The 12,186-nt window shown below is 47.8% G+C and overlaps 1 protein-coding gene across 1 annotated transcript in view; it reads left to right on the top strand.

Annotated features, from left to right (window-relative positions):
• The window catches only part of RCSD1 (RCSD domain containing 1), a 35,384-nt gene extending 24,051 nt beyond the window's left edge, over positions 1 to 11,333 (top strand). The window contains exons 2-7 of the mRNA XM_072851553.1: positions 1,136 to 1,243; positions 3,885 to 3,974; positions 5,327 to 5,398; positions 6,728 to 6,931; positions 7,800 to 8,448; positions 9,304 to 11,333. Of these exons, the coding sequence (XP_072707654.1) occupies positions 1,136 to 1,243; positions 3,885 to 3,974; positions 5,327 to 5,398; positions 6,728 to 6,931; positions 7,800 to 8,435 (1,110 nt within the window). The 3' untranslated portion in view covers positions 8,436 to 8,448; positions 9,304 to 11,333. The remainder of the gene's footprint in view (positions 1 to 1,135; positions 1,244 to 3,884; positions 3,975 to 5,326; positions 5,399 to 6,727; positions 6,932 to 7,799; positions 8,449 to 9,303) is intronic.
• Positions 11,334 to 12,186: the final 853 nt, after the last annotated feature.

The raw sequence follows: 12,186 nt of genomic DNA, 5'->3' as shown, positions 1-12,186 counted from the left end.
GGCCTTTCACCTCCAGCGATGCTGAAGAAGTGGTTATGTTAACAAGACAGCAGGTACCTCCCAGGCAGAGCAGCGTAAAGGGAGAAGGAAGGGCCCTGCTGGAGCCTTTGGAGAAACAGAAATCCATTCCTCTAGCAATGGCCTTTGGGGAAACTTTCTGACTGTGAAGTGGAGGAGTATTGAGGCAGAGGGGTGAGAAGTGTGGTGCTGGTCATGCATTCTTGGTGGTGGTACAGGGAGCGGAGGTATGAGGTTCCTTGCTGATGGTTCGTAGCCTGGTTTGTTGTTTTGAGGTCTCTGCCTCTAACAAAACAAGGATTGTTGGTTAGTTGTTCTCAGTTCCTCTGGTTTGGTTTACCCTGGCATCAGATACTAGAGATGAAGAACAAAGGTTTCCTTTCATCAACTTTGATTTCAAGGCTTTCTACTCATATTGCTTGATACACACACAGCAAATAAAACAAGGTAAATGTGGGATGACACCAGGGCTGTGTGCTGTGGGAAGAGCCACACCATCCAGTCTCCAACAAGCCTCCTGCTTCTCAGCCTGTTGTCAACCCAGGGGCGGGGAAGCTTCTCTCAGCCCTGGTATTTCCTCTCTCCCCTCGACCCGCCTCAGTATTTCACTGCCAAAAAAGCAGAACAGCACAGGGACATCCCCAAGCAGATGCTGGCTTGCTGTGAGGACAGGGAATGGCTTCTCGCAGCAGAACCACTGGAAAAGGAAGGGCGCTGGGGACCAAGGCAGTAAAAAAGGGATGGGAGGGCTGAGAAGGTGTATGGGAACGTCCTTTACTGCCCTGCTCCATCTGTTCACTGCAAGGAAAAGATGGGGAACACACATTTGGCTTGAAATACTTAGTTTGCTTCCAGTGAAAAATGTGGAGTGTAGGCTTTTCAGCTAGAGCTGAAAGGCTCTGCATGAATTACTGGTTTTCTGGGATATTTGAAAATGCTGCGAGGTCCTGTCTTCTCAAACCTCTTGCTCTCAGACTGGATGATTGATGCCAGATGTGAGAAACTCTGCTTTAAGTCCCTGCTTACTCTTGAACTTTATAACACATATGTAGGCTTCTCTCTAGCCTGCTTGCTTTTCCCAGCCTTTGCTCATAACTTGTTGTTACCCATTTGTCAGAACAGGCCAGCAGAGACCAACTCAGAGGTGGACAAGTCAGCATCACCCTCAGTGGCTCAGCTAGCAGGGAAATTCAAAGAGCAAGCAGCCAATATCACTGGAAAAGAGGTAAGGAGCTCTGCAGCCACCAGCAGGTAATCAAGTGGGAAATGAGGCACTCGCCTCTGCCTGTAGAAGTTAGAGTATCAGTGATCTGAGCATCAATCCACTTTGATTTTGAATCTTCACAAAGGATTTGTCTCCTAGTGCAATGCAAGCTATGACAGTATCTTCCATGCATTGCTGACTTGTGGACAAGTATTTTGGTACAGCCATAGCTCAGGACAACTAGGCACTGTAACTGAGACACTGTAAAGCTTGGTAGGGTACACATATATACCTAACAGTAGCAGACAGCAATGCATGTACTATCTAGGCTGGCTTTTGTGGGCAGAGGGCAACAATGAATAATGAAATAGCTAATATTGAGCCATGGAAAAAGAAAGCAAACAACAGATTACGCAGTGTAGAAGCCAGTGGCAGTCACCAGCACCTTGTTCACAAGAGAAGGTTTGCTCCAGGTAATTCCTTCTGTATGTGTCTGAGAGAGAAAGCTGTCTGTTTACTTGCCCTCATTACCTCTGCCCAAGGACATTTCAGACTCTGTGCCTATCTCTATCATGCTGAAACTTCATTTTATTGAAAGCCCACTATGCCGAGCATTACCTCACAAGCTGTCTTTCACCAGATAAGCAAAACACTAGAATACGTCTCTTAAGAAGAAAGGAAAGTCAGAGTGTTTATGGATGAAGGTTGACATTTTAGGAGAGCTCCCTGTACTATTAGGCACTTTTTTAGAAGCATAAATGTTTACTGGTGGCCCTCTTCAGTCAGTGGGTGCCCTTTTAAAACTGAACGACTTCCTTCTGCTGCTCAGCTGATTTCAGCATGTCCCAGGCTGGGCCTAAGGGGATCCTCCCTGTCACCCCTCCTGTCTTTGGCTGGATGCAACGGTGACCTCTGTCCTGCAGGGCTGGCATGCCACCGTCTATCAGAGGCTAGCACTCACATAGCTAGGCTCCAGGATGGGAATAGCTAATCTTTTCCCAAGCACTTGTTTTCCCCGCTCTAGTCACCAGCGCACCACTCCATCCGTCCCATTACAATCATTTCCTCTTTTTAAGGTATGGGATTTAATTGCACTAAGTCCCTCACCCTTCAGAAGGCAGCAAGTTCCCAGACCTCTCTTGTGTTATCTGCAGACCTCTGCTGCTCCCAAGCCAAGGCAGTGTGGAGGGGCCTCACAGTAGGGGGAAACTCATTTTCTCCAGAGACAGAGGAGGACAAAGTTTCCTGTCTTCTCTCTCCAAGCCATCTGTCACTTCCCCACCGGCTTTCTCAAGCTGGCTTCAGATTAATGGCTGAGTGGATGGTCTTTAACCCTTGCTTGACCCATGCCATCAAAGGAGAACCTATCAACCAGGGAACCTCTAATACATTCACTGTGGCACAGCGCAACATTTCATGGTTGCAAAATGGCTGGGTTTCAATAAGATATGATATTATTGCTTCCTAGCATGACATAAGGATAAGGACAAGGCTACCCTTGGCTGCTTAGAGACGCAGCATTGCCATGCTGGGTGCAGCACCACCAGAAGGTATGTGATATCAAGTCAACAGGTCCTCCAATACAGCCAACTCTACAGAGGGCAAAGACGCCATAATCCAACTTTTCACATGCCTCCCTGTTAGAAGGTAACAAAATTATCCAAATATTATATTGTGGATATTATCCAAGATCCACAATATTATCCAAGGATTTTGTCTGTTAACACATAAAAAGTGTGTTAACAGCTTGGCAGGAGACTACAAACCTGGCATAAAAATGGAGACAGCTTGGCTTCAAGGCCAGAGCAATAGTTATGAAGGAGCAACTCCATAGGTGCTGTGCTATGCATTTCTTCCTTCCTAGTGAGCACTCTCGTACTTTCGAGAGCCCAAGGACATTCAGAAGGAACCGGTGTCCCTGCCGTTAAGTTGCCTTGTTCCTTCTCCCCTGGAAAATCTGTTTCTTAGTCAAATTAGAGGTTACAGCTGAAGACATTCAGAAGGAACCGGTGTCCCTGCCGTTAAGTTGCCTTGTTCCTTCTCCCCTGGAAAATCTGTTTCTTAGTCAAATTAGAGGTTACAGCTGAAGACTTGTCTCTGCGAGCTGCTCTTCTTCATTAGAGAGAAATGAATGGGACTGTAGGGCATGTGGAAAAAGTCAGAATTCCCCTTTTTGCACCTAAAATATATCAGATGCAAAATAGGAAAATCATGTAACCAGGTAGGCAGCTGAGACTCATTAAAAGGAAATCCTGGTAATAAGACAGGAAAGAGAACAATAACAAGCTATTCCAGGGTGAGGGGGTTTCCAGCAGGATGCTTTGAAGATGAAGCTTCTGGGAAGGCTTCTCCATCCTCCACAGCTTAGAAGAGTGTCCTTTGCACAAAGCCTGAAGTGTCGTGGTTCATGCTGTGGAAAGAGATATAGACTACTTTTCCAACAATAGGATTGGGCTTGAGATGCTACAAGCACACCTAGCATGCTCACCACATGCCCATATGCTAATATCTTGTGCTGCCTTTGGAAGACTCCTTTACACAAGCTGAGCCCTGCCATCCAAGCAGGTCACTTACAGAGCATACCCTTTGGTGCTTGAATTTCACTTCCTTTTTTAAACAAACTGATTTCCCTGCTGCTGAGTTGGTTGTTTTCTTCTCTTAGGTACCACCACATAAGCCTACTCGGAGGAAACCACCATGCTCCCTTCCATTGTATTCCCACAAAACTGAGACAAGTGATAATGGTGAGCAAGTGAGTATCAATTTAATAGGGGGACAAGGTCTCCCCTCTCTGCAACCTGTTCTTTCCTGAGACACAAGCTTGGAGGTAGTGAAGAGGTCAGGCTGTACAGCAAAAGACATAAATCATGCAGCATCAAACCTTTCTCTGCTCACTCACATGTACTGACTCCGAGTCAGCTCCACACTGTTTCCCACTCCTGTAGCATGGATACATATCCCATTTCTACTGCTTTTGTTCCTACCCTTAGAAGACTGATGGATCCACCCAGTTACCACCTCTCAAGCATTTTAAAGCAGGAACTGCTGGCATTTATTAGATTTGAACAGCACTTAACACAGGGAGCATCCATGCTGTTTGTTGCCTTCAGATGAACTCTAGAGGTTTGAGTATAACAGTGTAATAGTTCTGCTCTTGAGATTTTTCCTTCTTCAGAAAAAGTGAATAATTAATCCAGAGTGAAGAGGGGTTTTGTCAGCAATACCCACAGAATATTGTCTTGAGGTGTCCTCCATACAGCACCCTTGAATGAGCGGGTCTCAGTAAGCTGGCTGCTACTCACTAAAGTTTATGCTCAGGCCCTTTCCAGTCACTTCTGTCCTTCTGTATTTCAGGGTATGAGGTCTACCCACCAAATTTCACATTGTCATCTGCCCTTAACAAGGGGGTGGCTCTTTGTCCTTCTTTTCTGACAGTTACAGGCTCTTGCTGCCTCCATGCCAAAGGAGCACAAGCTTTAAAATCTTAGATTTCTTCCTTTTCCTCTGGACCTGAAAAAAGCAATATGTCCCTTCTCAAAGCAATGCTCTCCCTTTCTCAAACTGTTTTCAGCCTTTGATAGCTCTACCTTTCCAGCCACTTAGGCCTTTCCTGCCCATACTAATTGGATACCCTTTAACTCTGTTAGTCAAGTGGTGGCAGAAAGTCTTTCCCATCACAAAAAGTTCACAATGTTTACCAACATTAAGGCTTGTACCCTTTAAGAGGTAGAATTTTAACCTGACTGGTCCTGAAATAATATGAGGGAAAACTGTGTCATAGGTTAGATACCTTAGTGAAGGCCATGTAGCAGCAGAGCCATTACACATCACCTAACTCAGATACTTCAGCCAGAAAGCAGACAATCACCTTTTCTCCCAGAGGAAGGATACATGTATGTAGAGCCCTAGGATGGCTAGATAACAAAAGAGGAGCAGGGTCAGGAAAGAAGAAAGCAACCTTTTGTGTGAAGACGCTATATGAGACTTCATCTGCTCCCCTACTAGCACTTCCTGCTTATCTCTCCCAAGTTTTCTGCCTTCATTGAATTTCCTCTTTTTCACCTACTTTACTGTGACTTTTTCATGTTTCATTTTGTTTTGCAGAAGCGGTCTCCAAATGCTTGCCCCATTCCCAAGGTCAAGGTGAAAAGCTCCCCCATGATTGAAAAGCTGCAGGTAGGTCCTGGAAGAGCCCATATAGCTGCCCCAGCAAATTAAAACTGTTTGGCATCTGTCATAGCTACTTCCCTTGCAGAGCAGCCACAGGGGAAGGGGATCCAGGAGCCAAGGGTGACAGCTAGGTAAGCAGGGCAGTGGCCTCAGCGATGAGGGCCCAGTCCCACAATACACAAACAAGGAAGGCAGAGCAGGTCTGGTAATGGTAACCAGCATCAGAAAAGTCCAGTGATCCTCAGGCACGTCCACAGGCAGGTCAGTGCATGGGTCAGGATCATTTGGATCTGCGGGGTACATGGCTGGGCATGGGCATGGCAGCAGGACAGCTCAGGTAGGGAGCAGGAGCCTCAGTTTAAAAGCAGCTCGTGAGAGAAAGTGAGGGAAACCCTGGCTGAGTCTTCTTCCAGCTCTTTCTTCACAGCTGTCTAAATCAGTCACCTGCACCCTATTGGGGAGCTGGCCTTGAGCGCAGGCAGCTACAATCCTGGCAGTGGGGAGTGCACTCCGGGCTCTGGCACTCCCTTGCGTGTGCCTAGAAGCTCTGCACTTCCCTCGCCTCGGTTCCCCCAGTTACACACAAACACACCCAGTGCTTCTTGCCCTTTTTGTATCTCTCCACGGCACCTGATTCATGCTGCTGAGGGCAGCTCAGCACTCAATAGCCAGTAGACACAGTGCCCTGCCACTGCCAGCTGCCTCTCCTGGCAGCACCTGCGACTCCAGAGCTCAATGCCTCCTGGCTGCCCTGACACAATGTAAGCCTATCCATAGCACTGTCCCTCTTAATGCCCCCAAGGACATTTGCCTACAAGAGCTTCTTAGTGACAGGCCAGCAGGAAGTGCTTTGCCACAGTTAATCACAAGCTTGCTTCTTTCCATGGTCTTCTCACTTCTCACAACTGCACAGATCATTCAGAAGACCTGCAGACCAGGCTTGAAAATGCGAGGTCTGCTTGGGCACACACAGGGATCGTTTAAATCTCAGAGTGATTGCTGGCTGCTTATTCAGACTTTCTCCTGGCTTAGCCACTGTAGACTGTGCTGGCTTGGCTGGGCCACTGGAAAATCCCAAAAGGCCTCGGGATGACAAAAGGACACATCCTGAGATCCAGCTGCTGGGGAAGGGCAAATGTCCAGTCATAACTTCTCTGCCCGGACTTGTTTGTTGACAGTGTCACCAGGAGAGACCCATAACCAGAAGGTATGTGGGTTGTGACAGCAGAGAAAGGTGGCAGCTCCCGTGGCAAGAGCAAGGGTTCCTCCGTGTGGTTACCGCATGTAGTACATGCTGGTGTCATGCACGCCCGTGACGGGGATTTTTCTTTGCAGGCCAATCTGGCTTTTGCTCCAGCTGCTCTGTTGCCGGGAGCATCTCCCAAAAGCCCTGGTCTGAAAGGCCTGGTTTCTCCATTCAGCACCCCTCCCTCAACGCCCAGCAGCCCAGGGATTCAGTCCCAGCCCAGTGAAACGAATGAGACACCAGTCAGCTTCGATCAACCCCCGGAAGGCACTCAGCTGCAATTCTATAATAAGGTAGGCTATGTGCTATGATTTCTCCATCACAGCAGGATAAGGCTTGCTTATGACTTGGGAATGAAGAAGAAGAGGAGGCCGTAGCCCTCTGTCCTGCCATAGCAGTGTGCATTTGTAGCCAAGGGAGGAGATCTATGTGCCGGCTTCGAAACAGCCTTTCAGTGCAGCTCTGTGGAGTCTCCTCTCTGCCTGCCTGCACATGGAGCTTCATAGTCCAGCAGCTCCAGCAGCCTTCCTGGCCAAATGGGTAAAGGGAAAGGGTGAAGTGGCAGGACTCAGTCACTTCAGCTCAGCAGTAACAGGGTGGCTGGTACCTGGGCAGGGAGCACTGTGAGGAGGTGGTGCCATGTGCCAGCAAATGCCAGGGGTGGCTGAGGTGCAGTTCAGGGAGCCACGTAGAGCACGATGGTTTGCCAGGTGTCCCACAGAGCACACAGCACTGAAATGGGGAGCTGTAACCTGCATTCACCATCATCAACTGGAGTGCAGCCTCCTTCCTCAACCACCAAACTGCCAAGAGTAGGAAAGGCTGAGACATCCAAAGTCAGCAGCATCTGCATAATGAATGCAGCATCCTTGGGTTTAGGGTCTAACTTGGACAAGGAGCCACAGTTTAAATTGGGACAATGATCTCCAGCACCAGCTTTACAGAAGGAAAGGAGGCATATATTAGGGAGCTGCTTGTCTTCTAAAGTAGTCTCTCAGGGGTAGGAGCCCTCGTCTCCCTACCTCTCAGTAGCAGAGCAGGAAAAGTGAGGCCACCAGCATAGCAATCAAGTTTCCCATGGTATTTTCCTCTGTTGTACTTTCCTGCTTTGCAGTACCACTCTCTTTGTCTGCTTCAATGTCTGCTTTTCCTGCCTCCAAGGTGCGGACGCGGGGATCCATAAAGCGCAGGCCTCCCTCCAGGAGGTTCCGAAGATCTCTGTCCGACTATGGAGATGGGGAAGATTTAGGGGTCAACATCTCCTCTCCAGAAAATGGTGCCAAGGAAGATGGGGATGAGGTTTTTGGGCCCAAGGGCAAGACAGAGGAGGCAGAAACAGGGAGCAAAGAGCAAAAAAACCAGACAGGGTCTGATGAGAAGCCCCAATCAAGGAGAGGATCCAGCAGATCAGAAGATGAAGAAAAAGGGGAAAAACAGGCAGAGGAAATGACTCCTTGCAAGGGTAACGCAGGGGATGCAAAGGAGGAGGAAGTGTGTCGTGGTGCCCCAGGAGAGGAGAACTCTCCCCAGCCTCCCTCTGGAAACAAGGAGGAGAAGGTGTGCGAGGGTCCCCAGGGAGAAGAGCAGCAAGGCAGTGCCTGTGAACAGGAAAAGCGGGACAAGGAGAAGGAAGAAGCTGAAGCTGAAGCAAAGGAGACCAGTGAGAGCACAGACACACGGAGAACCTCAGACACTGAAGAAACACCACTGGCACCTGAACCGTTGCAGGACACAGTGGGCTTAGAGACTGCCAGTGAGCCTTCAATGTCAGCCACGCAGGACCAGGGCACAGTGTAACTGTGGCGCACAGGTAAGACGGGTCAGCATGATGATGGCTCCTAAAATACCAGAGGGTTTTGCTTATTAATGAAAATGGCAACTGTGACAGAACACACCAACATTTTTGCTGCTCCCATGCCTCAAAAGTATCAAATCTCAGGCCCGCAGAGGCTGCAAGACAGGGTATTTAAAACAACTGCCCTCCTGGGGGGTGTTACAGAGAGAGAGGATGGAGAAGAAGCAAAGCTGATTCTGGATTCCGTAAAAGGGAAAGGCTCTGCTCACTAGGCACCCTCCTCAATTGCTGTTTTGAAAGCCATTTGAAAGTACTTACAGTGAAAAGCACTTTTCCCCAGCAGTAACCATGTATATACTATTTCAATATGCCTCCTTTACATACACATATTTATACGTATGTGTGCACATGTTGTATATATACACACGTACATATAGATTCTCTCTCTCTGTGTTTAGCTTGTTAGCTTTGCCAGCAAAAATAGTGTTTGCACACACACCAGATTCATCATCAGCCCTGGAAGCATGCAAACACCTGCCACTGCTACTTGAAATAAAAGAGAATTTCCACCGCCTAAAGCAGGGCTTGTTCCATGTAGCTTCTTACATATTCTCTAACCACTGATAACATAGCCACAGATGCCTGAGGAAATATCTCATTCTACCTCAACCACCTGTCCCCTCTTCAAATGCCTCCTTGGTTTGGCAAGGAGCAACTGAAGGAAGCAGGCTGGTGCTCAGGCTGCAGCTTGCCTTTGCCCCCTAGCATGAAAACTACCAAAGTACCCCCAGGTCACAGACTCCCCAGCACTGTATTTACTTAGACCCATGATTATTTTTCATAATTTCCTTACTTTTCCCCACTCAAAAGGACATACCCAATCAGGGCACAGGAGACTTAACATGTGAATACGAGCCATCTAACCCAATCAAGGTGGAAGCTACTGGGAAACCTTCAGTGGCAGGAGAGGAGCACAATACGGACATCCCCCGAGATCCAGACTCATCCCGGAGCTGAGTGGCTGCTCACTGGCTTTGCACCATCATTTTTGGGACAGTCGGAACAAGAGACTGGCTTGCAATTGCTTTGGAGTTCAAAACTGAGGTGTTGGCTGACATTCCTCAGTGATATTCGGGGACTGAGAGACCTGATATGTGCTGTCCTGGAGCTGACAGCCACCACCACTCCTGGTCCCTCTGCTCCTTCATCCTGCTCCAAAATGTCTTTTTCTTCTCCCCTGCATTGGTCTTAGATGAAGTTCATCAGTTACATACATACATGTATGGTGCCTTTTTGGTAGCTTCTTTTGAAATATTGTGGGTTTTCAAATTTCAGTAAATAATGTTTTACTAGTAGGAAAAAGTATGTTTTCTCCATATATGCTGTACGGCAGACAATGTGAACCCTGAACACAGGGAAAACTCTTAGGACATTGTTTATAAAGCATAAAATCCCTTTGAAGTGGGGGTTGAGCTGGCTGATCTGTGAAACAGCCAGCCGTGGTAGGCAATTTTTCTGTGTGCATCAACTTTGGGGTGTTTTTAGTGCTGGTGGAAAGTAACAACCAACACATATGATGCACAGAAAAGATGTGCTGTGTAGGTCAACAGGGCAAGTTTTCTTATCCAACTCTGGGCTCTAGTCCAGATTTAGAAGGGCCGCCTGTCTGTCCGTCTTTCTCACTTCCAGACCCTATCCAATATTTTGATTCTCTTTTGAAACTTTCAGTTTGTGGCCACTGAATGCCACTCGTGATAGAAAGCATCCTGGCTTACTGGAAACAGCTGATTAATTTTATGCAGGTCAAAGAAGTGGTCTTAGATGGCTGAGTTTCCAGTCGTATGGCCTGACTGAATATGAATTGGTGAAGGTCAGATAGCCTGTCCCTCCCAAGTACTTAGGCATTGTACTAGATTTGCATTCACTCTTGGGGTACTAGTTAAGTCATGGGTCTAGCAGTTGCTAAGCCAAAAAAGCTTTTACATCTGGAGAGTACTTGTTGCCCCTAAGAAATAAGTTATTAGGGGAAAGACAGATAACAGACCCTCACCCGACAAGCTTCCTGACAGTAGTGCTTGAAGCTGTATCTGCAATACTGAATAAAAAGCTGCTCTGGCTCAAGGCCATGGGGCTCATGTCCACAGTGTGACGTGGAGCTGTGGACAAGTCTGGGGTTGCTGGAGACAGCGAGCCAGACTTGTCAAAAGCTGAGCCAAGTATTCAGCTAGCTGTTAGGTGGTGTGAACAGTCAGGGGCCAGTGCTTGAACCTGCTGCCAGCCACCTAGTACCCAGCAACACAGATGCAGCTACACAGACCAAGGGCAGAACCAGCCAGCTCCTCTTCATCCATCACAAAGCTCCTCCTAGCAAACGTTAAGCTGAGCAGAGTCAGAGGCTTGGGTTGTCCCTGTCTTTCTGGACAGGCACAAACATTTTACACAACACAGCCCACTTCCGTCCTTGAGTAGGGCTCTGCAACACAGCAGTGTTACAAACCCAATGGTTTTGAGGGATATCCCCTTTCTGTTCACCAACTCTAAAATCGCGAGGAAAGAAGTGGCTCTGTGCCCTGCCTTTCTTTTTCCCAGGTGAGAGCAATGAGGTGTCATTTGCTGAGAGCCAGCGGTGCTGCCCCTCCCAAATAGCACGGGCTTGTTGACAAACACGACCCCCACACCCTTTTGAGCCATGTTGTGGAGTATTGTTGCCTTTGAATCCATTTTAATCTGTTTGTTAGAGCTTGTATTCCAGGGCAGGCTGCAATCATTCACTGTACCCTGTTTCTTCTCTCAGCAGAGTGTCCCATCTGGATGTGAGCGATTGTGCCTTACTGTATATATAGATATATGTGTGCCTGTTTAGAGAATGAGTATGTGTGTCCTGAGCAAAGGAATGGAAATCCGAGGGAGAAACAGAAGAAATAAATGGTGGAATAAAACCAAACCAAACCAAAATCCGTGTGTTTCCTCCTGGGGAGATGAAGGAGCCTGAGGAAGGATGGAGAGAGCTGGTAGCAGCAGGCAAAATAGGGCTGGGATTTCCACTGCCATTGGAACAGTTTAACATTCAATTCTAATTTAATTTGTGGTATTTTTTACTTTTGAGGAAGAACAATGACCAATGTGCTTAACCCACAAAGGAAGGTGTTCTTTAGGGCAAGCAGTGACAGTGGAGACTGCCACGCTCCCTGCTCCAGCCCTGCAGGTATGTAGGAACAGAAGAAAGCAAAGCTGTCTAGCCTAGTGCCATTTCTGCCACAGCTTCCTTGTTCAAGGGAAGCATAAAAAATCCCAGGGCAACACACAGTGATCCTTCCTGTGAGATTTCCGAGCTTTTGGCAATCAACAGTTTAGAGACTTTCTGTGCCAGAAGTTGCATCACCATCTTCCTCCTTGAGGGCTTTACAAGTCACAGGAAAAAAGATGCCTGTTTCTCAGCTGAAGGCATCCACACATCCCTCCCAGGGTGATGCTTGCTCAGGCAGCGCACAAACCTTGCCTGTCTGCAGGCCAAGTGAGAGCAATTTTAGAAAAGACTCCTTGGCCAGCATGAGCATCGTGACACTGCAAAAGCAGAGGACACATGTGATCATGTACCCCTGCCACATCCATACTATCAGGAAACATTGGCTTGGGCAGCATGGTCTTGTATCCACAAGGTGTCCAGAGTCAAAAAGTTTTGGCTGAAGTGTAGACCACAGCTTGGCTTGGTGTATAAGGTGGGGGCTCCTATTCAGACCCATATGTATCTGT

This window comes from Ciconia boyciana, chromosome 1 (genome assembly GCF_034638445.1).
Source record: "Ciconia boyciana chromosome 1, ASM3463844v1, whole genome shotgun sequence".
Classification (NCBI taxonomy): Eukaryota; Metazoa; Chordata; class Aves; order Ciconiiformes; family Ciconiidae; genus Ciconia; species Ciconia boyciana.
This window is presented reverse-complemented; position numbering and strand designations above follow the sequence as displayed.